General features: G+C 38.7%; 1 protein-coding gene across 1 annotated transcript in view; it reads left to right on the top strand.

The window, feature by feature from the left end:
• OXSR1 (oxidative stress responsive kinase 1) overlaps window positions 1–23,731 on the top strand; it is a 90,953-nt gene extending 67,222 nt beyond the window's left edge. The window contains exons 9-18 of the mRNA XM_034662234.1: window positions 1,094–1,142; window positions 1,794–1,859; window positions 4,660–4,782; window positions 9,448–9,483; window positions 12,756–12,902; window positions 14,294–14,358; window positions 18,193–18,245; window positions 19,671–19,739; window positions 20,589–20,653; window positions 21,058–23,731. Of these exons, the coding sequence (XP_034518125.1) occupies window positions 1,094–1,142; window positions 1,794–1,859; window positions 4,660–4,782; window positions 9,448–9,483; window positions 12,756–12,902; window positions 14,294–14,358; window positions 18,193–18,245; window positions 19,671–19,739; window positions 20,589–20,653; window positions 21,058–21,132 (748 nt within the window). The 3' untranslated portion in view covers window positions 21,133–23,731. The remainder of the gene's footprint in view (window positions 1–1,093; window positions 1,143–1,793; window positions 1,860–4,659; window positions 4,783–9,447; window positions 9,484–12,755; window positions 12,903–14,293; window positions 14,359–18,192; window positions 18,246–19,670; window positions 19,740–20,588; window positions 20,654–21,057) is intronic.
• The last annotated feature ends 4,187 nt before the right edge of the window (window positions 23,732–27,918 follow it).

Raw genomic sequence — 27,918 nt, 5'->3', positions numbered from 1 at the left:
ACTCTGGGAAACAAACTGAGGGCTTCAGAGGGGAGGGGGGTGGGGGAATGGGATAGGCTGGTGTTGGGTGGTGGGGAGGGCATGTATTGCATGGTGCACTGGGTGTTATACGCAACTAATGAATCATGGAACTTTACATCAAAAACCAGGGATGTACTGTATGGTGACTAACATAATATAATAAATATTATTTAAAAAAACAAAAACAAAAAACTACCGATGCGTTTCTCCCCCTCCCCCCCCCAGATTCTGCTTTAATTGGTATGGGGTACAGCCTGGGCATTGGGGTTTGTTTTGAAAGTCCCAGCTATTATAATGCACAGTAATGTTTAAGAACCACTGCCTTCGGGGGCTTGAGCAGGTAATACAGAACCTTAGAGAAGAGATTTGCTTAGGGTTACCTGGTAGGTGTGTGATATAATCAGGTCCAGTCTCTTAAAGTGTAGTATGTTTATTCTTTCTTCCCAGTCATACTATTTAAAAGTTTGTAAAATTGACAATGATAATACCTTTATTCAAACAAAGAAAGACTGTCCAGCTGAGTTAAGAACTGAGTGTAGATTCAATTTGGGGAATATATACATTACTTTTAGAATCTTCAGTTTTTAAAAGAAAATTGTTAGACCTATTTTTAAGAATATGTAGTTTCCTAAGTTGAAGGCTGGCAGGCAGGCATATGTCAAGAGGCACAGGACTTGATTTGGTTCATTTCCTCTTTGTGAGGTTAAATGTATTTTTATGCCTTGTTAAAGTAGATATTGTCTACTCTTCTTGGGAAATGATATTCTTGGGAAAATAATAGCAAATATTTTGGAAGCCACTAAGGAGTCATGATTCCAGAAAAAACATTTCACTAATGAATATTGCGGAGGACCTATGATAATTATCAGAACATTTCTGTTTGAGTTTTCTTCTCTACTCAGTGTCTTATACCGAGTTAGTTTATCCTGCTTTTTGCTTTTTAGCCCGTTAAGGAAAGTGGAGAACACTGAGATTTTATCTTGCTGCTCAAGAAATCCTTTTCTCATTTTTGAAGATGGAAACCCACAATTACACTTGAATTAACTGTTAAAACGTTCTTTTCTGGTTTTAGACCAACAGCAGCAGAACTGTTAAGGCACAAATTTTTCCAAAAAGCAAAGGTAGGAAACTTAATTTTGATTTTGTGTGTTCATGTGATCCTCCTCAGTTACCTAAATTAGATTTACTGCTCAGAAGTTGCTTTTGCTTAATATGATAATGTTTGGAAAAGTGGTGGTAGATCAAATAATTGCTGGGGGCATTATCTGTACAACCTTTTGTAATTAAGACACATGCTTTAGAATTAGTAAGTGTATTTTTCATATAAATTAATTTAAACATAAGTTTAAATTTATAACAGGAACAATGAATATTAAATTTTGCCATTAGTAGTATAATCTGTGAAAAATACTCAACTCTCATTTCAGGGTTCACTACTGAGTTAGTAAACATCTCATTTCCCAAAGAGAACAGATAAGTGGGATGTTACTGTAGTTGGAAATTTGGGACCATGATCCCAAAAGACGTATGGTAAAGCAAACTTCTCATAGATAGTGGTTCATACAGAACACCAAAGCTCTGTCTCAGTTTGTGAAAGTGTGGTAGTAATGTACTAAAGGAGCTTCAGAATTTAAAAAAAAAAGAATGGAAGCTTTCCTCAAACTTCTTTATAAAACAGTTACTATATCACATTTTAATTGTAGTGACTATTTCTGTGTGTTTCTTTGGTTCAATAAAAACTTGTAAGAAGAAAACTTATTTTTCCTCTCCAGAATAAAGAATTTCTTCAAGAAAAAATACTGCAGAGAGCACCAACTATTTCTGAAAGAGCTAAGAAGGTAAATGAAGATTTAACTCCGGTTTCCTAGGAAATTGGTTAAATTTACTTCTGCATTTTGAAAGTATATGTTAAGTAATGCTTTGTTAATGGTCGTATTACTCATTTTTCCCCAACCCTTTCTTTAGCATTCTTTGATATATTCATTCAGTAAATATTATTAGTCTATAGTATGTCTAGGTGTGCTATCTACTAGAATGAAAAGGTATGTTACACAATTGATTAATTAATTCTAGACTCTGTTATATCACTGTTTTTAGCTACCAGAGTGAGTTGTGAAGTTTGGCCCTTTCTTCACACTACACAGAAAACAATGAAGACCCATTAGGATGACTATAATAAAAAAGACAGACAGTAGCAAGTGTGATAAAGATGTAAGGGACTTGGAACCTTCACACGCTAATGATGAAAATGTGAAATGGTACAGTCACTTTAGAAGGTAGTCTGGCAGTTTCTAAAAAGACTAATAAACAAAGCTGCCATCCGACGCAGCAATTCCACTCCTATGCATACTTGGGAGAATTGAACACATGTACACACAAAGGTACGTACATGGATGTTCCCAGCAGCATTATTCATAATAACTAAAAAGTGGAAACAGCCTGATTATCCATCTATGGATGAATGGATATATAAAATGTCATGTGTCCATAAGATAGAATATTATTCAGCAATAAAAAGGAATGAAGTACTGATATATGTCATAACGTGGATGAACCTTTAAAACATTATGCTTAATTGTGGAAGCTGGTTACAAAAGGCCACATATTATATGATTCTTTTTATGTGAAATGTCCAGAATAGGCAAATGTGTAGAGACAGAAAGTAGATTCGAGGTTACCCAGGACTGGGATTATACAGAAATGGGCAGTGACTACTAATGGGTCTGGAGTGGTTTTTTTGCCATGTGGAGGAGTGATGAAAGTGATCTAGATTTAATTATGGAGATAGTTTCACAACTTGGAATATACTAAAAAGAATTGAATTGTGTACCTTAAATGGGTTAATTATATGATACATGAATATATCTTATTAAAGCTGTTACATAAAAGGAGCATTTCGACACTGACACCACCATGGACAAAACGCTCTTGGAAATGGAAAACATTATAGAAGAAATGAAAATAGTTAATACACAAGTTGTATGGTAAAGCTGAGAAAATTTCCCAGAGAATATTCCTAAAGGCCAAGAGAGAGATAACAGGAGAAAAAAGATAGCAGCATTAGAGGATCATTTAAGAAGGTTCAGTCTTTGAATAAAGAGTTCAGAAAAGCAGAACGGTGAAAAGTAGAAGAAAGAAAATCACTGAAGAAATAATTCAAGAAAAATTTCCAAAATGGATAGTCATGAATTTCCAGATTGGAAGAGCCCAAGTACGGAGCAGAATGAATGGAAATAAACCAGCACTAAGACACATTGCTGGAATACTAGAGGCAAAAAGAAGATCGTGTAGCTTCCAGAGAAGGGGGAAAGATGATGGACAGGTTTGGAAATCATAATGACATTAGTAGCTCCCCTGCAAGCCAGGTCACAACAAAACAGTTGTATACAGCGTTATGAAAGAAAATGATTTCTACTAAGCTGAACTTTTTTTTTTTTTCTTTAACCAGGCCAACTAATAAGTGTGGGGATGGAATCAAGAAAGTTGAGAAATGCATGGCTTTAATTAGCGTGGCATGCTAATAATGGAGGAAGTGCTTAAACTGAGAAAGAGGAAGTCATATGACAGGTGATAGAGGGAGATCTGAAGTCCAGACTTGGTGTGAAACCAGTCTAGGGTAGAGCAGATGAGGAGGCTCGGTGAGGGTCTTCCTCTAGAAGGTGACCCTGAGGAGTACCTGATGTGTATGAACATAGCTGAGAGACAATTTGGGGGTAAATATGACAAGTACATAGAAATAAGCAAATGTTATTATTCCAAGGAAATAAAAAAGTTACACAGGAGAGAAAAGTAATTGTAATATACAGTAAGGCTTAACTGTCTCAATATAATCATGTGGTGGAAATGCTGATTTAACCAAAATTTCACTGTATCTTGAGAAAAGAGTTATGGGGGTTGATAACAGGGTTAAATTCTCATCTTTCATAGTGGGAGGTCCAGTAGATAATTCCTACAACCAAAAAATCAAGGGATAATAATAACACATTACTTAGAGGAATATAAATTTAAAAAGGATATGCTAGAATGAGTTGAAAGTGATTCCCTGTAAGAGGATAAAAGTTAGAGGGTTGCTGTTTTTCTTAACAAAACTTGCACATATACAGTATTCTTGAAACTGCAGGTATAATTATGACTTTTAAAATTAAAAAAAAAAGAATCTTCTCTATCTTGGGTTTATTTTGAGGCTGAAAAAAAAATTTTTTTTTTAAAGATTTTATTTATTTATTTGACAGAGAGAGACAGCCAGTGAGAGAGGGAACACAAGCAGGGGGAGTGGGAGAGGAAGAAGCAGGCTCCCAGTGGAGGAGCCTGATGTGGGGCTCGATCCCAGAACGCCGGGATCATGCCCTGAGCCGAAGGCAGACGCTTAACGACTGTGCCACCCAGATGCCCCTGAAAAAAAATTTTTTTAGACCTCTCAGAACATGAAACTATTTATAAGATTTAGTCTGTGACTTCGCATAAGAAGGATTTGGATGGTGTTTGGGCCCACAAGTGTAGAGGTATAGGGAAAGTCAGTGGTTGGAGTAAAGACAGGTAATAGAGTACAGAGAGCAAATGAGGAGTGCAAGATATGTATAGTATATATAGTAAATACCAAACACTATCATAATCCTTGTCTCTCTTCCCAATGTGCAGGTTCGGAGAGTACCAGGTTCCAGTGGCCGCCTCCATAAAACAGAAGATGGCGGCTGGGAGTGGAGTGATGATGAATTTGATGAAGAAAGTGAGGAAGGGAAAGCAGCAATTTCACAACTCAGGGTAAGTCTTGTTAAACTCTATGCTTAAGATAGAGCTCTATATTTTTGTCCGAAGCCTCTGAGATAATACTATATACTCTGGTTCTGTCTGGCTTAACCGCCTAAAATATAAAAAATACAAGTAACTGTTAGTGACAGAATTTCCTTGAACAAGTTATTAACAGTAGGAGCCCATTTAATCCTACATGGAAAAGTGGACTGACACATCTGTTTGAATATGATATTTAGGGTATATAAAAATGGCCAAAATCTAGAGGTGTAAACTGTGTCTGAGATGAGAATACACTGGATAGGATTGATGACTGATTAGACATTGCAGAAGAAGAGATCACTGACCTAAAAAACCTATCAAAACTTTGTCCCTGAAGTCTGCTAACTTTCTACCTGAAGAGGAACAGTATGCCTTTCTTTAGTTGCTATATCCTAGGTGGCGTGTATTTGTGTGTGTGTGTGTTTACTAGAAGCAGTAAAGACAAAGGTCTTGTATTGTTTTGTTTTGTTTTCCCATCACTCTTTCCTAAAGTTAATGCCTCAAGTTGATTGTTTGGACTCATTCCCAGGAGTAGAAATGTGTATGGGACATATTAATGTTTGAGATTCATTAAGCCTTCACTGCCTAAAACTTTTTTGTGGTAATAGTGGTGGGTAGGTGGTGTATCTCTGCCGCTTGTAAGATCTGCTCTGCCATAGCACTTACGACTTCTGATAAACACTATTTGTTGATCTTGTAAAAGGAAGTCTTTGAGTCTAGTCTTTTCACAGAGCAAAGTTTGTAAAGACCTTGCCAATGAAAATTGGCAAAAATTTTTTACATTCTAACCTTGGAAAGTTCTTCAGAAAATAACAAATATAAACATTTGTTTATGTACAATTGTGAGTTTATTAAAATGTGAGACTGGTTTCTTTTCTCCTTATTTTTTCATATGATTCCTCCTTAAATTGGTATTGTTTTATAATGTTACATTAAAGTGATCAGAGGAAGCCAGAGGCACATGAATCTTGTAGTTCTAGCTTCCTGTGAAAGAGATTTTCATAGGAATTTTTCCTCTGACTAACAAATTATATTTGGGAAGATAAATTACAGTGTTTCAGTGTCTGATTATTACCCCCTAGCTATCTGCAAGAGAAATTTATTTAAAATTTTGTAGTTCTGAAATACTTACAGTAGCTTTTTTATAACCTAATACACTGGTATATAAATAGCATAGAAAATTATATACTTTGTTATCTGAATAAATAACTTTCTGTATTTCTCATGTTATCTTATAACCATTTCTGAGGACATGAATTCTTTTGTAAAAGAAAAGTCTTTTAAAACTAAATTGAATTACCTTGAAAATACACACCATGATCCAGTGGGGTGGTCTGCAAGGATGGTTCAATATTAGGAAATCTTACAATATTAATAGGCCTAAAGATAGATGAAAAAACTTTGACAAAATCTAATAGGCCTAACGAGAAGACAAATCATATTCTTACTTTCACATTTTCTGAAAAAACTTTAACGAGACTCAGCACATGTTCACAATAAAGTCTCTTGTGTACATCCAAATTTCCATCTTTATATCATTTTCTTTCTCCTGAAGAACTTTCCTTAACATTTCTTGTGGTATGGATCTGCTGGTGATGATTTCTTTGAGGTTTTTTTGTCTGAAAATGTCTATATTTCACTTTTGTTTTGAAAAGATATGTTTGCTAGGTATGGACTTTTAGACTGATAGGCTTTTTCTTTCATTATTTTAAAGATGTTGTTTCACTGTATTCTTGTTTTTATTGTTTCTGTTGAGAAATCTGTGGTATCCTTGTCTTGTTCTTTTATAAGTTTTTGTCTTTTTACTCTGGCTACTTTTAAGATTTTTTTTTTCTTTTTGAATGGTATTGAGCAATTTAATTATGATATGCCTGGGGTTTTTTTTGTTTTCATGTTGTGTTTGGGGTTTACTGAGCTTGTATCTGTCAGGGTTGATAGGTTTCTATCAAGTTGGGAAAATTTTCAGCTATTATATTTTCAAATAGTTTTTTCTGCCCTTCATGCCCCTTGGAGACTCCAGTAACATGTATATGAGGCTGCTTAAAATTGCCAGCTCACTGATTTTCTTTTCATTTTTAAAAAATTCCCTTTTTACTCAGTCTCATTTTTCACAGTTTTTATTTCTGGCTTTCAGTTCTGCAGTGCCTAATTGCTGCTAATCCCATTCAATCTATTTTATATCACAGACATTAAATATTTTAGAAGTTTGATTTTGTGTTCATTTTTACACCTTCATGTCTCTGCTTTTTGAAGATAATGTGAGATGTAATAACTCTAGTATAGTTATAATAACCATTTTAATGTCCTTCTCTGCTCATTCTAACACTTACGTCAGTTCTGGAGCAGTTTTGTTTGATTGATTATTCCCTTCATTATAGCTTGAAGAGTGTTTTCTTGAGTTAAGGAAATAGGGCTAAGAGTCCAGGGAGACCAAGGCAGATGAAATCGATAAGGTAGAGTACCAGGGAGGAGAGAGCTGTGCAGAGAGAGAAGCTTGGAAGTCTACAGAGCTTCCTTTTTGAGTGTTCAGCAGAACACTCTTCAAGAAATACACGTGAGAAAACCACCTGAGACTGGATAACAGCACCCAGCATTCACAGAGAGCCAGGAACAGTGCCTCTTCCCACCAGCCAGAGTGGAGAAGCCTGTAATTCACAAGGCTTTGGGTAGAGTTCTTAGAAAGGTCTTGTCTAAGTAGTGGGGAGCATATGGCCCTAGACTGAACACTGCTGCAGATCCAACTAACAACTCATAAAGCAAGATCCAGAAGGATTAAACCATTTCCAAGTAACAAAGCTCGAGAAGATTTATAGCAGTACAAAATTATCAGCTTGCAACAAGGTAAAATTCATAGTATTTGGCATCCACTCAAAGATTACCAGTAGGCAAAGAGTCAGGAAGACAATAACAGTGAGCACAATTTATACCCAGATCTTGGTCTTTAATGTCATTCTTTACCAAAAGAATGAGGGCTTCTTGGAGAAATAGCTGATTCTGGGGATTACATGGGAAAAATACAGGATGAATCTGGAATATCTTCTTTTGTCAAAAAGAAGAGTTTTTTATTAAAAGGAAAGGTCATAATTTGATAACACAAGGGCCAGGTTGAATGAGCTCCCACTGACCAAATTAGAGAGAATTTGACTATCAAAATCATTAAGTGCAATAATAAATTGCTAACCATTTTAAAAATAGGAATCCGTGAGTCCATGCCAATAATGAATAGGTGGATAAATAAGTGGGGGTGGCTAGTTCTTCATTACAGTAATTGCCAATGCTAACTAGTAAATGTGGAGGAGTATTGGAGGGGAAAATCATTTTATAACCATGGTAAAGCAGTCGTAAAGACTAGGTCAAAGATCATCAGTGGTTGCTAAGTATAGGGGAAATTTTTGATGACCAGGTTATTTACAGGGTCTTGAAGTGTCCCTCCACAGATTGCCTATTAGTTGCAAGGAGAAAAATAATTACTGCGTCCTGGAGAACTTAGAAAATGTCTTTTACATTATTATGAAATTTACCGAAGTTGGTAACTTCAGTAGTGTGAAGTTCTATGAGAGAATATCCCTATTAAGAAATACACAGTGACTGTTCAGTGGTAAACAGCTAGGATATATGCAACTTATTCTCAAATTTGATTGGTTAAATATATATATTTAAAAAGAGAGAAAGTGAACATCTAAATAGGAAAGCAGATAAGGAGAAAAGGTTAATGATGGGTGAATCTGGTATACTTCTGTTCTTTGTACTATTCTTATTCTAATAACTTTTCTGTAAGTGTGAAATTTTTTCCAAATACTAAGTTTGAAAAAAAAAAAAAAAGGTTTTGTTTTGGCCATATACTTGCTGTGATATATTAGCTATCACCTGAACCTTGATTCTCCTTAATAAAGTGGTGATGAAAATTCACGGAAACCTAAGCTGACTTTTTAAGTAGTCTAAATTTATGCTTGGTAGAATTGACCATAAACTGATACTTGTTTAGAGATAGGGTAAAGGGGTTTTTTTTGTATTCTCCAGTTGCTTGTATCCAGAATCACTGCTGTTACAATTTACTAAAATAAATTTAGCTTAGATGTTCATATGACAGATTACAACTGGTTTTTCAATTTTGGCTCAAGAGTTTTCTCCATTGAAGTGCATAACCTGAATTACTCTGCTTTGAAGATACGTTGGGTAATTAGCTTGAAGGCTTACATTTGTTCATGATTACACTGGGTGTTATACGCAACTGATGAATTATTGAACTCTACATCTGAAACTAATGATGTACTATATGTTGGCTAATTGAATTTAAATAAAAAAATAATATGTTCATGGTTAGTAGAAAGAATTGTACTTTGAAGAATGTGACCTCCTACTGCCTTAGAACTCAGTCCCATTATGTTTGCTTATAAACCTCAAGTTGTGAACTCTTGAAATACCATAGGGCATTGATGTTTTAAAGGCTACCTAGAGGAAGGAATGCAATAGTATCATGATATTTTCTTTTTCCAGAAAACTTTTGCTAGAGTTACCAGTGACTTAACTTATGGATCACAATGAAATGGAGTTTACTTGCATTTCAACATTCTGTGCAGTTTGGAACTGACTCTAAGTTTTGAGTTAATAATCCTTTTTTTGTATTTCTTTTAGTCTCCCCGAGTGAAAGAATCAATATCAAATTCTGAGGTAAGTAGCTGTGGTTTTTGAATCATTAAAAATCAATCATTTTGTTTTGTTTTGGTTTTAATGTTAAGCATGTTTTTTTATATGTGCTTAAATGGGAATGAGAATTTACAGCATTCAGATTTCATCAGAGGTATTGATTCTGGGGGCGCCTGGGTGGCACAGTGGTTAAGTGTCTGCCTTCAGCTCAGGGCCTGATCCCGGAGTCCTGGGGTGAGCCCCACATTAGGCTCCTCTGCTGGGAGCCTGCTTCTTCCTCTCCCACTCCCCCTGCTTGTGTTCCCTCTCTCGCTGGCTCTCTCTCTCTCTCTCAAATAAATAAATAAAATCTTAAAAAAAAAAAAAGAGGTATTGATTCTGAGTTTAAAAGGACTTCTGCAGTAAGTTGGTGCCATTGTGCTATTTTTAAAAGTTGACCTAAAAGGCCAGAAAGTTGTTACTTCCTTACTTGCCTGACTTTATGATTTACTTTTCTGACTTGGGTAGCTTGAAGTGGAAAGTAGTTTTTTTGCATTAATCTGTCCAGGAATTTGTCATATGCTACCTTTTCTTTCTGTTTTTTTCCCCACCTGTTGTCTTCTCTTGTCATGTAGATTCTGTTATCTTTAGTTATTGCCTCATGGTGATAGGGAACCCTACTGAACAGAGTCCTGTTAGGCTGGCCTGCCTTATGCTCATTTCTTGAAGGTAACAATTATTTCAGGAGATATATTCTGTCATACATTCTTCCTTCTAGCAGCTTGCATTCCAAGCTCAGTATTTGGTTTAATGATACATGTCTTGCCCCCTTAAAAATCAGTTTGTTTTTGCCCCTGTGCTTAAAAGTACCTATTTTTCTACTTGATTTGTGTGTATAGCATACGATTTTTGCACACCATTATGTACAGGATTTGTGTACATAGTATTGCGTTAAGACTGAAAATAAATACTGTACTTCAGCATATTTACAGGCCAGTGTCTGACAATTTATATCAGAACTGCGGTTCACTAAGATTTCTGCTTCTCTGAGTCTTGCTGCGTGGTAGAATTGCATCTCCCCACCCCTTGAAGTTACTCATGGCCGTGGCAGTTGCTTTGGGCAATGAAGCGTGAGCAGAAAGAAGAGCCCTGGGTTGTCATTCCCTGGGTCCCCTGGTCCCTGCCACCACAGCCTGTATCCCCAAATGAGGATGATCCCAAACAGCCTCTGCTGGCCAGAGGTAGATGTGAAGTGTGAAGAAATAACTTCTCTTCTTGTAATCTCTGAGAATTTAAGATTATTTCTTACTCTAACTTTATCTTGACTAGTTATTAGTTTCTCCACAGTTGAGAGGAGAAGGCATGTTACAGATAATCCAGAGTTGTTCTTGTGGCCTTCTCCTTGTCCCTTTGCCTCAGTAGCTTCCCCACATGGACTCTCAGGCGTTCATCCTCACACTTCTGTGCTCGTTACTTTGTGGCTGTGCTTGAAATCCATGGTGAAGTACACATAACATAAAAGTTACCATCTTAACCTTGTTGAAGGGTACAGTTCAGTGGCGTTTAGTACATTCACACTGTTGTGCGGCCATCATCACCACCATCCATCTCCAGATGAGCAATCACCCCATTTTTTCCTCCCCCCCAGCCCCTGGCAGCCGCCATTCTACCTTCTCTGAATTCTACTATTGTATATATACCTCATGTAAGTGGAATCACGTAGTATTTGTCCTTTGTGACTGGCTTATCTTACCCAGCATAATGCCCTCTGGGTTCATCCATGTAATATGTGTCAGAATTTCCTTGCTTTCTTCCTTTTTGAGGCTGGATAATATTCCATTGTATGTATCTACCACATTTGTTTATCCGTTTGACTGGGCAGACACTTGGGTTGCTTTCACCTTTGGGCTGTTGCAAATAATTCCACTGTGAACATGGCTACATAATAAATATTTGTTTTAGTTCCTGCTTTCAAGTCTTTGGGGTCTGTACCCAGAAGGGAATCACTCTATTTTTAATTTTTTGAGGAATCACCTTATTGTTTTCCGTAGTGGCTGCACTATTCTACACTCTCACCTCAGTGCACAAGGATCCAGTTTCTCCCTATCAGCTCATTGCTTGGTTTTGTCTAACCTTTCTGTTCTTATTACAGGTAAACACATGTGTGTGCAATTTGGAAACTCCTTTTGAAATAATGCTAATACTTAACATTAACATCTTCAAAAATCTTAATGTTCTGTTTTTATATCAAAACCCAGAACCAGAGTTGCTTTTAATTTCCTCTGTATGAAATAAAATGAACACAAAATTGTACTACTCTGTCTCTTGATTTTGTTTATGTAATATCAGCTGTTAGACCTCTCTTGTTGCCCTTCCAGTTTTTTCTCTATCAATTCTAAATTTTAGCCAATTTTAGCATTTTTTCACCAACTTGTAATTTTGAATGTGTAAGTTGATTTTCTACTCACATCAGTCTTTTCTCCCCATGTTATATAATTAAAATTTATAAAATATTTGAAACACGCAAAATTATGTATATTTATAATGTCTGTGTTGGTTATAAAGCTTCACATCTGTTTTGAAAAGCATTTCAGATGTTAGTGAATCACTGATTGTCTTTCTTTTTAAATAATGGAAGGTTCCCAGACCTAGAAAAATGTAGCTTCTGTAATTTAGTATTACTACTTAATTCTGTGCCTTGGAGGTGCTGTTTTTATTGGGCAAAGGGAATAGAATAGATGTAGTTAAAAATAAATGCGATACAATGAAATGTTATTCTGAAGGAAAAAAGCGAACTATAGGCTATAACATGGCTGAACCTCAAAACACTGTGCCAAGTGAAATAAGCCAGACACAACGGAGTGCTTGCATTTTGTTTATATGAAAGATCCAGAAAGGGCAAACTGATGGAGACCGAAAGTAGATCAGTGGTCACCTAGGGCCGAGTGTGGGAGCAGGAATTAAATGTAAACGGGCACAAGAGAACTTTCTGAGTTGATGAAAATGTTCTAAAACTAGATTGTAGTGATGTTTGCACAAATATAAATTTTCTAGAAATCATTGAATTGTATACCTACAGTGGGTGCATTTAGTGGGATGTGAATTACACCTCAAAAAAGTTGTCATAAACAATAAAAGCCTCGTAGAACTATTTGACTCCATTTGAAATAGGTGTATTGAAGAGAGGTAGTGTTGTGGCCGTACACTACACAAAACCACTTTGAAGATGTCACCCCGTGAGGCTCTGCTTGCCCATCAGTACACCTGCCCCCTTTCCCCTCAACTAAAGCAGGCCTGTGTGGATGTTTTTGTTACAGCTATTTCCAACCACTGATCCCGTGGGTACTTTACTTCAAGTTCCAGAACAGATCACTGCTCATCTACCTCAGCCAGCTGGGCACATGCCGGCACAGCCAGCTCAAGTCTCTCCCCCAGCCCCCGCAGAGCCGGCAAAAACAGCTCAGGTAAAGCAGGCGTGCACGTTAATGGCCGGCCTTCTGGGTCGATGAAGAAAGCAGAAACTGATGCGGAACACGACGTTATGTAATAAAGTTGCTATTGTGGTAGATTTTAAAGTAAGTTAGAAATTGTATTTTCACAGTTTTCAATGTATGCAGATAAGAGAACTTTTCAAGGATCACATAGGTTTTTTAAGCAGCAAAATAAGTTAACAGTGGAAACGTTCCAAATATCAGAAATTTGGGGGATAATTTTTCATCAGCTTTTTATGAGATCATTATTGTGTCTGTAGCTGACAGAGTTCATCTTGGCACTAGGATTGTTAGCAGTTCTGTTTCCTTTCATTCGCTTATGCTTGTATTATTAATACATCTCAATCCATGATTTCCTTGTATCACTCTTTTTTAAACTATTTGTCAGTTTTGTGAGGGTTGATTTTATTGAAGTGATGTAATCTAACCTGTGCACATCCTCAGTCACACACAAACGTCACTAAATCCTCATGCGCTGAAAGCGGTTGAGGGAAGGAGGGCCCCACTGTGAATCACCCCCTCTCTTCCCTCAGGAAGCTCCAGATACTTTGCGCAACACATGATCTTATGCTCCCTGGTTGGAGTGAGGTTTTCAGAGTTTGTTCATTTATTAAATATTAGAGACTTCATTTTTTTTTCTAGCATTTTAGACTGAGAGAGGTAAAGATGGAAGTTCTGATTTTTTTTCTTTTGCATCCTGGTGGTGGTCTGCCTTTGAAGGCCACTGCTCTGAGAGCTTCCTGTTAGTCATGTAATCTTTTCATCAAACCCAAGCTTTCCATTTCTTTCCATCATATCCAAAAAGATACAGTTGTCTTATGAAAACTGATGGAAAGATTGGATTTGCTTTATAAACAACTTAAATAGAATATGTATTCTCTAGTAAGCAAGGGATAACTTACAATTCAGAGAGGATTAGTTTCCCCATTAAAAGACCAGGAATCTTGGGCTGGGTGGCTTCCTAAGGGGCAGCCAGTTTAGATCCTACCTTGTATATTGCTGTATGATACACTGGCAGATTTTTTTAAAGGGAAAAACCCAGCTATAGTGTCTTTCACTCTTGTGGAGGGAAAGAGGGATCTGAATAATACAAAATGTAAATGTGGCTATGTATGGAATTTCATGTGGGTTTGAGAATTCTCTTTTTAATTGTGCTTGACTCAGGCTGACGTTCAGCTCTTGTTGCTGCCTTGGAGTGCATGTCCTACCATAGCGGGGACTGTCCCAGCAGCTGGTCTGGGTCTGGCCTCACCCAGAACCGAAGGAAATTGCTGCCATGTGGACATTTCCTCTGCTGATGGCCATTAGTCACCTTCATGCTTCGTAGTCCAGACATTGACTTTATGCCTTTCAATGCTTTTTAGGCTCTGCCTTCAGGAGCAGGCTCACAAGAAACCAAGATCCCAATCAGCCTAGTACTCAGATTAAGGTGAGTAAACATCTTGTTTGTTTCCTGAATACGCTAAGCTGTTTTCTATTTGAAAGTGACTCTTCTTTCTAATAGTCTGTGCCTGAGAGTAACTGAATGAGATTGTGTGCCCTCCAGTGTTAAGCACTGGGCGTTGCAGGGGTACTGTTGCCCTCAGATGTAATAATAGCAACAGGGCGTCTGGGTGGCATAGTCGGTTGAGCGTCCAACTCTTGGTTTCATCTCAGGGTTGTGAGATTGAGCCCCGTCAGGCTTCACGCTGAGCATGGAGTCTGCTTAACATTCTCTCCTGCCCCTCTCTGCTCCCTCTCCTCTAAAATAAATAAAATCTTAAAAAAAAAAAAAAAAAGAAGAAGAAGAAGAATAGCAACATTGCAAGGACGCAACATAACCTGGACGTTAACTAACACACACATTCTCTTAGCAGTTTTTCCGTTAGTGGTTTTTTCAATATAGCTAGTTTAGGTTCTGTAATGGAGTATGGTCTGTAATTGAGGAACAGTTTTTATGGGAACAGCACTGCTTGGCTTATCTGAAGATTAGGCTTGTAATTTTGACCATATATCGTGGACTCTGAAGTCAACTGACCCAAGAGTGGAGTGCTTTCTGATTGTGATAGATCATATTAAGGCCTTGTTCTTAAAAGATGAAAGGAAAACCCTCTAAGGATATATTTGGTCTCTTTCTCTGTTTTACAGCAGGTGTTCTGAATCAGTGGTTTTTTGTGGCATCTTATAGACAGGCTCTGACAGATTGCTCACAGGAAGTGCCATAGGTGGTAATCTATTCATTCTAACCCTCTCCTTTGTCAGGCAGTTGTATTAGGATTGCAGAGCTTTCTTGTTAGAATAGCAATGGCTGTTGCATTGTTCTAATTGGGTCTCATTCTATTTGTAAAACTAGAAGTATTGCCTGAGACAACTCAGACCTTCTTTAGCTACCACTAACATTTTGTGAAAGGATTTCATTGAATTACCATGGACTCATTCCTCTTCCCACATATGATTTCCTACTCTTCTTCTCAGTATAACCATAGTTAGAGATAGAAGCAGCAAGACCTGTTTTGAGAATGTTTTTGATTCTACCACTGGGAGCAATGAAACTGTGCCATAAATGTGAAGAAAGCAGATTTGGTTACCTTTCCTTTACAAAAACCTATTCATCTTGAACAGTTTTGAACTCATTAGAATGTCTTGATAATCTTGTCCAATTTTGATTGTACAAAAAGAATACCACTTGTCTCTTTTAAAAGCATGTTTTTGAAATCATATAGCAGCTAATAGTACAAAAATTATATTTGACGTGTGCTTCAGGAAGGTAGAGAAGATACTTGTAAGTGATGTAGCCAGCTTTTTGAGAGGGTGGTTTTTTGATGTGCTGTGTTCAGACTTGTTATGGAAGAAGAGGCTGTGTTCTCACTCTCACTGGTGAAGACTTTGAAGTGAAACGACTAGAAGAGATGGTAGACATATTTAGTCCAGCTTAGTGTCTTGTTGTCTTTGAAGGCATTTGTGCATGCCAGTTAAATCACTGAAATGATGCTCAGCATTCGGTCTTCCTTTTATTCAGCGTTCAGACAGATGGATTGAACAATTACATATCAAGCAGGCTGTATATCACACTGTTGCTTATTGTGGCAGCCTACCAAGTAAAGAGCTAATAAAACGCCTCACTTGTTAATCAAGTCTAGGTTGGAAGCCAGTTTGTATTACGTACTTAGCATAGGTTAAAGACGTGTCAGGTGGTACACATGCAGAAGTACAAATCTGTATACAGGTGCAAAGAGAAGGCAATGCGCCATTTGGGGGCAGGTGTTAGAGATGGGTAGGTACATTCTAAACACAACTTCAGTAACACCCTCAAGTACCTGTCAGGTAGACTAAGCCTGTGCGTTGTTTAGGTAAGGTGGATTTGGGTCCTTAGTGATCAAGCATGTCTGCCTTTACACACAATATTCTAAATTCTCCACCTTTAACCAGAACCTCCAGGGAGCCTGGTTAATCTCAGTATGTGGTTTGCTGAGTGATCACTGTAAGTATCCCTCATCAGTCACATTTAAATCTCTGGAGCCATGTATGAACTGCTGCCTGTATGGTCCCACTCCTTTTCTCATCTTCTCTTCCTTCCCCCTCATCCTCTCACCTCCTGTGGAATTTGGGAGATCATGATGTATTTCATTTTGTGAATCTGCCAAGACTGAGCACCTGTGGTGGGCAAGGCACTCTTCTAGGCATAGAGAGCCCAGGGGTGGGAGTGAGGAGGAAAAGGGTATCCTGTATCTTTTTTTTTTTAATGCTGCTACATTTTTTAAAAAAATTTTAATTCCAGTATTAAAATAATTTAATTCCAGTTAACATATGGTGTTAGTTTCAGGTATATAATGTAGTGATTCAGCAATTCTGTTTATATTACTCAGTGCTCATCAAGGTAAATGTACTCTTAATCCCCATCCCCTATTTCACCTGTCCTCCTTCCCACCTCCCCTCTGGTAACCAGTATAGTTAAGAGTTTGTTTTTTGGTCTGTCTCTTTTTTTCCTTTGTTCATTTGTTTTGTTTCTTAAATTCCACACATGAGTGAAATCATATTTGTCCTTCTCTGACTGACTTATTTCCCTTAGCATTATACTCTCTAGTTCCATTCATTTTGTTGCAAATGGCAAGATCTCATTCTTTTTTATGGCTGAGCAGTATTCCATTGTATGTATACAAATCTTCTTATCCGTCCCTCAATTGATGGACACTTGAGTTGCTTCCATATCTTGGCTCTTGTAAATAATGCAACAGTAAACATATGGGTGCATGTATTCCTTTCAATCAGTGTGTTTCTGTTCTTTGGGTAAATACCCAGTAGTGTAATTACTGGATTATATGGTAGTTCTATCTTTAACTTTTTGAGGAATTTCCACACTGTTTTCCACAGAGGCTGTACCAGTTGGCATTCCCACCAACAGTGCACAAGGGTTCTATTTCTCCACATCCTCACCAGCGCATGTTGTTTCTTGTGTTGTTGGTTCTGCCATTCTGACAAGAGTGAGATGATGTCTCATTGTGGTTTTGATTTGTATTCCCTGATGGTGAGTGATGTTGAGCTTCTTCTCATGTGTCTGTTGGCCATCTGGATGTCTTTGGGAAAATGTCTGTTTCTGTCCTTTGCCCGTTTTTTAATTGGATTATTTGGGGTTTTTTGGTGTTGAGTTGTGTAAGTCTTTTGTATTATTTTGGATACTAATCCTTTCATCCCGTATCATTTTAATTATACCTTCCTGTGCACATACATTTTCCTCTTAGTTTATATGATATCTTAGTGGGACTAAGGATGGGAATAGGCATATAAGAATCTCCTCAAAAGCATGAGGGCTTTTTGTTTTTGTTTTGTTTTTTCTTACTTTGTGCTTGGGTGGTTTTTTCCCCTCATTTATTAATTTCCAGTATAATTAAAGTACAGTGAGATATTAGTTTCGGGTATAGAATATAATGATTCAGCGGTTCTATGCATTACTTGGTGTTCCTCACAACAAGTGTACTCTTAATCCCTTTCACCTATTAGCATGAGGTTTTTATATTGATTAATGGAGGAAATAAATCAAGACTAACATAATATAATAAAAAAACATTAAAAATAAAATAAAATAAAAGGGTTGTAGGACAGTTAGTTGTTGGTCACTCTGAGTAGTTTGCTCTGAGCCCTGCAGTGTGAGCTCATTAGGATAGATCATAGCATCTGTGAGAATAGAATGATCTTTTTTTGAGGCACAGCTTTCCTGTTATATGTTAGCAGAGTCAGTATGCATAAATCCTGAAATTTATTTTACCCATTCCCTTTTCTTTTGTAGGAATTCAAAAAAAGAACTAAATGATATTCGATTCGAGTTTACTCCCGGGAGAGGTGAGAAATGTGTTATGATGTTTTTGTTCTTTAGATATATTTTGCTTTTAAAAGATAATGAAAGTATTCCTGGTTTAAAGGGTTTGGGCAGCATATGAATAAAATAAAAATTCAATTTATTTACTACTAACCTAATTTATAAAACCTAGTATAATACAAACAGTAACGAATGTAGCTCTAATTTACTGCCTACTATAATAGGCCAGGCATTATGCTAAGCTTTCTGTCTCATTAAATTCTTAGAACAGACCCCTAAGGAAGATTATTGTTCCCATTGCACAGGTGATGAAATCCAGGCTTAGAGAGAGGGGAGGTAACTTGTCATTTCCACAGCTGGGAATAGGTGCAGCTGAAATTCATATCCACCCTTGTCAGGGTGCAGAGTTCTCACTCTCGTTACTGAACATGGTTGTCCTCCATGACAGTAAAGAAGAAACAAGGCTTCCAGGCTCCTCTTTCCGCAGGCTGAAGCTGAGTCCTGTCAGGCATAGTTTCTGGCCATGAACTTCTCCCTGGGATGAGGCTTGTTTCTTTTTTGCCTTTGTTACTCAAGGGTTCAGACTGGGGAGGTGGCCAGCAGCCAACACTTTCGTCCTGTGTGCCGTGCTCATTCTTCCTGCTGTCTTGGTATCATCAGCAGCTAGGTATGAAAGAGAAGAAGCAGGTGTGCAGAGGTGTTATCTGTTTCACTGTTTAAAACCAGGAACAGTCCCATTTTAAGGAACTAATTCAAGTCACTGGTCATCAGCACAAATGTGTCCCCACTCACTCCCCAGTGGTCCACCTGTTCCTCTCAGGGGCTCAGTGTTCAGCCCTCAAAAAGCAGCAGCACTGACTCAGTTGGAGATGAGATCAATTAGGGACGCTGTGTCCTTGTCTTTTCGTTTCTGTTACAACCATTGATCAGAGTGTATGATCTAAAATCACTAGATATGAAGAAAAGCCCACCAGAATAAAAAAGAAAATGACTTTAGCAAAAAACCTGGGGTGTGATCTCCAAAGAGAAGAGATTACAATTTGTTCTTTCAAGATGTATTTGAAAAGAAATCGTTGCATTGTACTAGCCCTGGAGATGTTGCACACACGTCATCACATCTCAGAGCTGATGGGACTTGGAGCCAGGGCTGCCCTCAGAAAGGGACTTAGCTCTGCAGCATCACTGTCAGCTACAAATTACTTTACCCTGAGTTGATACTGGCCATCTGGTTGGTAGAGATTCTGCCCTCTAGCTAGACCTAAGAGAACCTCCCACTTGCGATGAGCCCAGTGGTGAGAAACCTTTGTGTGGGAGGAAGACCCCACCTGCCTCCTTGGTTCTGTGAATTTAGCAGCTAGCTTGGGCCTGGCAATGCCAACATCCGCTCTAAGAGTTAGCAGTGACATGCATGCACAAGAAACGGAGCACTTTCTTTTTTTTCCTTGCAGATACAGCAGAGGGTGTCTCTCAGGAACTCATTTCTGCTGGCCTGGTCGATGGAAGGGATTTAGTAATAGGTAACTACTTTGTGCTCTGCCCTTTGCCCTGGTGTCTCTGTCTGTGTACTAAGGACCTAGAAAACACACTTTAATTCCATTGGGAAGGTCTTATGGGTCTTGGAATGGTCTTGGCGTTGCTGAAATGCAGGTATTGGGAACAGTTCCTCACAAAAAAGAAAATCTCATTTCTGAGTTCACTTCGTGACTTCCACGACAGTAAGTGAAAGCTGGGAGACTCTAGTAGAATTGATGATGTAAGTCACAAGTTAAAGTAAACTTAGCCATATCTAGTTCATTTTGGAGGGTGAAACTCTGCCCTTATAGAGCTAAGAAAGAGGTAAGCAAAACGCTTTTGAAGTTTTTTTCTAGAAAGTAAGAAAAGGTACAGTCGGCCCATGTGTACAATGTTATTGAAGAAGAAGCCCATTGTCTGGGGCTAGTCAGCAAAGTTTTCCTGTAAAGGACCATTTAGTAAATAGTTTAGGCTTTGTGGGTCATGCACTGTCTCCATCCTCTTTAAACCATTCTTAGCCCACAGCCAGACTAGAAGCACGGTGCAGGCCAGAGTTTGCCAACTGCCAGTGTAGGGCTTTCTGGCCCATGAGTAGGCAGATCCTTCCTCTTTCACCTGTGTGTCTTGCTCCAATTAATACAACATCTTAAAGAAAGCTATTTTGACCATGATTTCAAGATTTATTTGTGCTTAGAGTTGAGTTTAAAAGATAACTTTTGTTTGGGGAGTGATTTATCTTTCTGCTTCCATGTTGGTTGAACATAGAAGATTCTGAGCTATCATTTAAGTTTTTAAAATATGGTAGAAAGTGAATTTAGTTAGCTTCTCATTACTTTCTGTTTGTATGATTACAGTGGCAGCGAATTTGCAGAAAATCGTGGAAGAACCCCAGTCGAATCGATCTGTCACTTTCAAACTGGTACTCATCTTATCTTCCTCTTTATTAAACTGTTCTTACATAGCAGCTGCCTCTGCAGACCAGCTTCTATATTCCCTGAGTGATGAGAATATTAAAATATGGTGGATTGTGTTCATTTACCCTCCCCAAGGCCCTAGGCTATTGTCTCCTCTGAGTGGCCTCCCTCTGCTCTCCCTCCCAGGAAGTCTCCTATCCCAGGCCCTTGACTCTTCTTAAGAGAAAGCGTTAGCCGGTCTGACTCCAGCTTTGTACTCAGACCCCACCTTTTCTGGAATGTATCCTGTTTGTATCCCAGGGACCTGTACCCCACTGTCTTCCTTCCTATAGTCCTTATATCAGTTTTAATTGCTACCTGCAATTTTGTTCACAAATAACCACAGCTTCTCAATTTTTTTGGTTCTTAGGCATCTGGTGTCGAAGGGTCGGATATTCCTGATGATGGTAAACTAATAGGATTTGCCCAGCTCAGCATCAGCTAAACCACATCCCTGGAAGAGGCGGCCTAAGGAGATTCCACACATGCGTATCTCTGTTGCTTCTGTTGGCCTAAACCCACTACTGCCAAAGAACCCAGCAACAAACCTCCCGGCTAGGAGCTTTAGAGGTCTTTCTTTATGTTCTTCCTGCCATCATTCCCCCTTTTTCCCACAGGGAAAGAAAAGTTGGATCACCAGTGGCCAGCATCCCTTTAAAGAGTTCCGTTAGTAAACATACTGCACATGTCCCCTATCTTCCTCCATCTGAGAAGGGGACTGTGCCTCAAGGCTCAGGAGGGAGATCTGTCAGCTCATCTTGCCTTACTCCAATGATGGCGCTGGGTGGAAAGTAGCAGCTATATTGGGCTTCCTCATTCTGCCTGTTCTCCCACACCTGACAGGATGTGGGCATCTTGGGATATCTCTTTACCACTGAAGTAGCAATTAAAAGTTGATTGTTTATCTGGAGCCCAGAGAATTTAATTTAGTGATTTCTTTTTTTTAAATCTGATGTGAATTCTAGCAACCTTTGTTAGGAAAAAGCACAGCCTCAGAAAGAGGCAGCCTAAACTGTGTTCTTGTTTTGTTCATGTTTCTAAGCGTTTTGCTGAAGCTGCTCTCAGGCACCCCTCTTCATCACTCCCTCCAGAAAGGGTTGCTAGCCTTAACTTCAGCTGGTGCAAAACATCTGACTGTAGTCGAACTTCAGCCGTCAGATCCTTCAAAGTGGAACTTTGGACTGTTTTTAGCAAAAACATCAAGTAATGGCTTGTAAAAGTGAATTTCCCCAGCAGTGGTTTTGAACAGGAAAAATCATAACTCATATCATTGTGGAAGTATTTATTTTCAAATCTTAAAAAATTCAGTTGAAGAAAAACTGCTCCTCAATCCTCCCATGAAAATTTGCCTGGCCTCCATGTCATGAGGAAATGCAAGGCTGAGCTTTCTACAGCAATAAAGGAGACTCACAGGCCAGCGAAGCCTGCCTTCCGCCCCTCTCCTGCACTGACCCTTTGGAGGGGGTCCACACTTCCGTGCGCTGAACCTGACCCAGGATGGAAAGTGAAACCACATGTGCCGTGACTTTTAGGATTCATGAGTAGACAGTGTTCATTTGATTTTCTATAGAAATAATATAAATTATTCTTTAGGTTTAAAAAAGAGCACTCATAATGCAATATGTGAGTAATCGGTGGGGCCGATTTTCTTTCCTACTGTTTCACAGTCAGCCTCTGTCAAACTGCAAGTAGCCCTAACAGTTTTTGTATAAGAAAGGGACACTCAATCTGGCCTTAAAACGACACACAAAGGTGGGCTTTGGCCCCACGGAAAGGGGAGGACTGCCTCTTACAGAATCGCCCGAGCCCTTTCCAGCACTGTTGGTCTGTGAATAACAAGGTCGCTTCACCTAGTTTTCTCTTGGAGTATCTCTGGAAGCTTTCCCCACAACTGAGTTGTCGCAGCTGTTTCGTTCTGAGCTTGTTGTTTTAGTCATGGGCTTTCTTCCCCTGCCCTGGGTGCAAAGGCATACTTGGAAACGAGTGATGTTGGGGAGAGGGAGGGGGGCATGGTTTTGGGGTGGCCGTTTGGAGGAAAGTAGATGAGAGGATTGGACACCAAAGTCCAGGGTCCCAGCGGGATTGGTGAAAAGTGGGAGCCTGCCAAGCCTTGAGAGGGAAAAGATTGATCAGCTTGCTGGAAAAATATTTAGCTTTTCTTTTTCTTTTCTTTTTTTTTTTCTTTTTTCTTTAAGGGGTTTGGAATAATATATGAAAAAGAGATAGTGTCCTCTTTGGCACAAGGCTAGTGACTTACCTTTGAGTCTGTATTTTGGTTTCAAGCAAACCATCATCTACTTATTGATAAATCCGATGGGTGGTGGACTCAGTCTGTTCTAGCATTCTGTTTGGAAGTGGTCTAGAGCCCAGGCTGGAGGTGAGCAGCAGCCATTCCCTTGTTCAGTTTCTCCAGCCAGCCATGACTTTTAAACTGCAGTAGGACAGGCATGCCAATAGAAGTGGGCTGTGGCTTTCTCTTTCTTTTCAGTTCATTTTTTGCCCTGCTGGGAATTAGGAGCCAGACACCAAGCCCCAGGACAGTGTTATTTCTTCTGCATGATGTATGGTGGACTCCCTTTGCTGACTTAAGCAGCGATGCTGAGAGAATACGTGAACGGAAACTTCCCAGGTTGGACAGCACGTGACCTAGTGAGCAACCTTCTCCTTTCCAGGAGCAGTGGTTGAGGGTACACCTCTGTCTCTAGGTCTCCAGGATCCCTTGGTCTCTGGGGGTAGGGACTAATTTAGCACAAGGTAACATGTGCCAATGCTATTTGTGAAATGTATGGTCTTATTCTAAATGACTAATGGATTTGTTTGGGTTTTTTTTTTTTTTTAAAGTTTTGAACCAAATCCTAGAGCCAGCTGATACTATTTAATAATCTGAGGATAGAATAATGGTGTATCAATAAACGGAGATTCCTCCTTATGACGTATGCTAGATTATGGAAGATGTAAAATATTTGACCTTCCCCCTCCCTTTTTTTGACTTTGTATTTTGCTGCATGTTTCCTTCATTTTTAATCAATAAAGAGTAAATTGTCTGTGGTGGTGTAAGGATTCTTTACTTCAGCGCTTGCTGGTGGGGAACTGTGAGGAACGGGTCAAGGAGTCACTACTAAATTTTTCACACGAATGGAGAAAAACCAGAGTGCACATAAACTTAAAAATGTGTGTGTTGATCTACAAATTATCTAGAACAGCTTAAAGCCATTGTAGAAATGGGGAAACTGAAATCCCAAAAGGGAGAGAGAAGATAATGGCCAGGGAAATTTCATAGCATAGGGCGCAAAACTTGTACTATCTTTTCTGTTCGATTCTGCTTCTGCTGTTGGATAGGGGAAAGAGGCCACCTTCAAGCCCTTACGAGTCCCTTTCGGAAAATTCAGAGCAGGGCTGAACTTGTTGCTGTTTGACTTTGATATTGAAATGGTGGGGTTACATGTGAGAGTCTAGGCTCCTCTGTATTCTTCCACCTCCCAGATAAGTAATCTCCTTGATCATAATACCTTCTCCAAGAAGGTGTCCTTCTGGGACAGGACTGCTTATGGATCCTCATAATTCCGAGCCCAGGCACTGACAGGATTGTATCTGAGTGAATTTGCTTTCAAGATAAGCAGGTTGTAAAAGTGGACGCTGAGGCACCTGGATGGCTAATAATCTCATTCACTTTAATTAAGTGAATTTAAGTTATTCAATTTTTCTTCTGAGAGCAGATTGTAAATAATAGCACAGAATTTCAGTTGGAGTAGATAAAATTGTTTGATTAATTAAAAGTTTGACTAATGTTCTTTTTGTGTGAAATATGCTTAGCAGTTCAAAGTGGAAAAAAAATCTAATCCTGGAGAGGATTGTCATAGAACCTGAAAGAAATATTGACTTGATAGTTTCCTATTTTATGCTCAATAGAAAATTCCATTTCATTTGATTTCTCAGGAATTTCATATATCCTTTAAACATGAAAGATGTGAGAAGAAAGATGTCTTATGACCAGAAACCTAAACTTGAACAAATTCTTTATAATTTCCAAGATGATAAGGGCCACTCCTAGTTTACTGAGCTCCATACTGTACAGATGGCATGCTTTTTGTCCCTTAATTAAAAGACTAAAATCTCAAAAAAAAGCTTGTAAAGTGGACCCTGAAGCACCTGGATGACTGTTGGTTAAGCATCCTGCTCTTGATTGCAGCTGAGGTCATGATCTCAGGGTCAGGAGATGGAGCTTCTTGGGGGGCCCTGTCAGGCTCTAGCCTCGGGGCAGAGTCTGCTTGAGATTCTTTCCCTCTCTGCCCCACCCCCCACTCATTCACACTCTCTCCGTCTCTCGAAAATATATAAAATCTTTTCTAAAAAGTGGACTCTGACTATTGTTGGGACAGAGGGGGTGCTAGTTACTCAAAAGTGACTGTGGTGTATGTGGGGGGAGGTGGCAGGGCAAGAATAAATAGAGCCTTTCTGTTGCCCGTTGTCTAACAAGATCCGATGTTGTCAAGAGGCCTGATTCCTTAGCTCTACCTCCTCATAGTAGCAATTCTCAGTGCAACGGTTCATGGATTTCTCCTTTACATCAGTTCATCTGCAACACACTTTCTGCCTTTTTTAAAAATTTGGCTTCACTTTTTTAGTGTAGTTTTAGTTTCACAGTGAAATTGAGCAGAAAGTACAGCGTTCCCGTATACCCTTTGACCCCACACAGTCACAGCTTGCCCCACTGTCAACAACCTGCGCCAGAGTGGTACACTTGTGACAATCAGTGAACCCACATTGACGTCATTATCACCCAAAGACAGTAGTTGACATTCAGGTTCACTCTTGGCTGTTGTATGTTCTATAAATTCAGACAAGTGTATAGCGACATATATCCATCATTATATAAAATAGCTTTACTACTCTAAAATCCCCTGTACGCCACCCGTCCATCTCTCCCTTCCCTCTAGTCCCTGGCAACCACTCATCTTTTTATGTCTCCATAGTTTTTTGCCTTTTCCAAAGTGTCATGTATTTAGAATCCTACAGTATGTCGCCTTTTCAGAATGGCCTCTTTTGCTCGGTAATATGCACTTACAAGTCTCCGCTGTGTGTGTGTGCGGTTAAATAGCTCTTTCTTAGTGCCGAATAAGATCCTATGTCTAGATGTACCACAGTTTATTAATCCATTTACCTATGGGTTGCTTTCAAGTTTTGACAATTATGAATAAAGCTGCGGTAAACATCGATATGGAGGTTTTGTGTGGATATGAGTTTTTAACTCCTTTTGGTAATTACTCAGGAGCCTGACTGTGGATTGTATGGTAAAGGAGTAGTTTCTTAGGAAACCACGGTGGCTGTGCTATTTTGCATTCGCGCCAAGAAATGAAAGAGTTTCTGTTGCTCTACATCCTTGCCACCACTTGGTGGTGTCCGTGTTTAAGACGCAGTTCTAATAGGCCTATGGTGATACCTTGTTTTAATTTGCAATTCTTTAATGAGATGGTGTGGAACATCCTTTCATATGTTTATTTGCCTTCTGTATACTTAAGTGAGGTGTCTGTCCAAGTCTTTTTTCCATTTTTTTAAAAATTTTAATGTTTTTTTATTATGTTATGTTAGTCACCATACAGTACATCCCTGGTTTCTGAATAAAGTTCCATGATTCATTAGTTGCGTATAACACCCAGCGCACCATGCAATACGTGCCCTCCTTACTACCCATCACCGGTCTATCCCATTCCCCCATCCCCTCCCCTCTGAAGCCCTCAGTTTGTTTCTCAGAGTCCATAGTCTCTCATGCTTCATTCCCCGTTCTGATTACCCCCCCTTTCTTTATCCCTTTCTTCCCCTACCGATCTTCCTTTTTAATAAGGTTGTTTTCTTATTAAGTTTTAAGAGTTCTTTGTGTATTTTATATAAAAGTCCTTTATTAGAAAGAAACATACCTCATTCTACTGCACTTTGCTTTATTGTGCTTTGCAGGTACTATGTTTTTTACAAGTTGAAAGTGTGTGGCAACCCTGCATTGAGCATGTCTCTCAGTGCCATTTTTCCAATAGCATTTGCTCACTTTATGTCTTTGTGTCAATAAAGTATTTTTTAATTAAGGCATGTATATGGTTATTTTAGACATAATGTTATCGCACACTTATTACACTACCACATAGTGTAAACATAACTTTTATATGCAGTGGGAAACCAGAAAAATCATTTGACTGCCTTTATTGCAATGTTGGCTTTCTTGCAGTGACCTTGAACCCAACCTGCATTATCTCCAAGGTCTGTCTTTTTATGTCTTTGCAAATATTTTCTCCAGTCTGTGGCTTTTCTTTCCCCCCCCCCCCCCCCCCCCCCCGGCAGAGCGGGAGGTTTTAATCCTAATGTAGTCTTATCTATCCTTCCTTAAATGGATCATATCTTCCTGCTCTATCTTAAAAAATGTTACCATACCCAAGGTCATCTAGATATTTGCTTATGTTATCTCCAGCCCTACAGGAGATAAAGTTTTGAATTTTACATTGGGATCTACGATCCACTTTGAATTAATTTTCTTGAAGAGTATAAAATCTGTATCTAGAGTTATTTTATGGCCTACGGGTGTTCAGTTGCATGTGGGTGTCCAGCACCATTTGTTGAAAAGACTATTTTTCCTCCATTGTATTAATCTTTGCTCTTTGGTCAAAGGGCAGTTGAATCTGAAAGTCTATTTTTAGTCCCTATATTCTGTTCCACTGATAATGTTTATTCTTTTGCCAATACTATACTTGCTTGATTACAATAGTTTTACCTAAGTCTTGAAGTCAGGTATTGTCAGTCCTTTGACTTTGTTCTTCTCCTTCAATATTGTTTTGGCTGTTCTTGGTCTTTCATGTCTCCATATAAACTCTAGAATGAGTTTCTCAATTTTCACAAAAACTTACGGGATTTTGATTGGAATTGTTCTCCGTCAACAGATCAAGTTGGGAAGAACTGACATCTTAACTATCCATGAACATAGAAATCTCTCCATTTTCAGTTCATTGGTTTTCTTCATCAGAATTTTCTAGTTTTCTTTATAAAGATCTTTTACATATTTGTTAGATACTATTTCATTTTGGGGATGCTAATGTAAATGGTATATTGTATTTTTTATTTCAAATTCCACTTGTTTGTTGTTGGTATATAGGAAGTGATTAGCATTTGTATCTTTTTTTTTTTTAAAGATTTTATTTATTTATTCGACAGAGATAGAAACAGCCAGCGAGAGAGGGAACACAAGCAG

The sequence above is a fragment of the Ailuropoda melanoleuca genome, chromosome 6 (assembly GCF_002007445.2).
Source record: "Ailuropoda melanoleuca isolate Jingjing chromosome 6, ASM200744v2, whole genome shotgun sequence".
Lineage (NCBI taxonomy): Eukaryota > Metazoa > Chordata > Mammalia > Carnivora > Ursidae > Ailuropoda > Ailuropoda melanoleuca.
The sequence above is the reverse complement of the archived record's forward strand: the minus strand, read 5'-3'. Positions and strand labels throughout refer to the sequence as shown.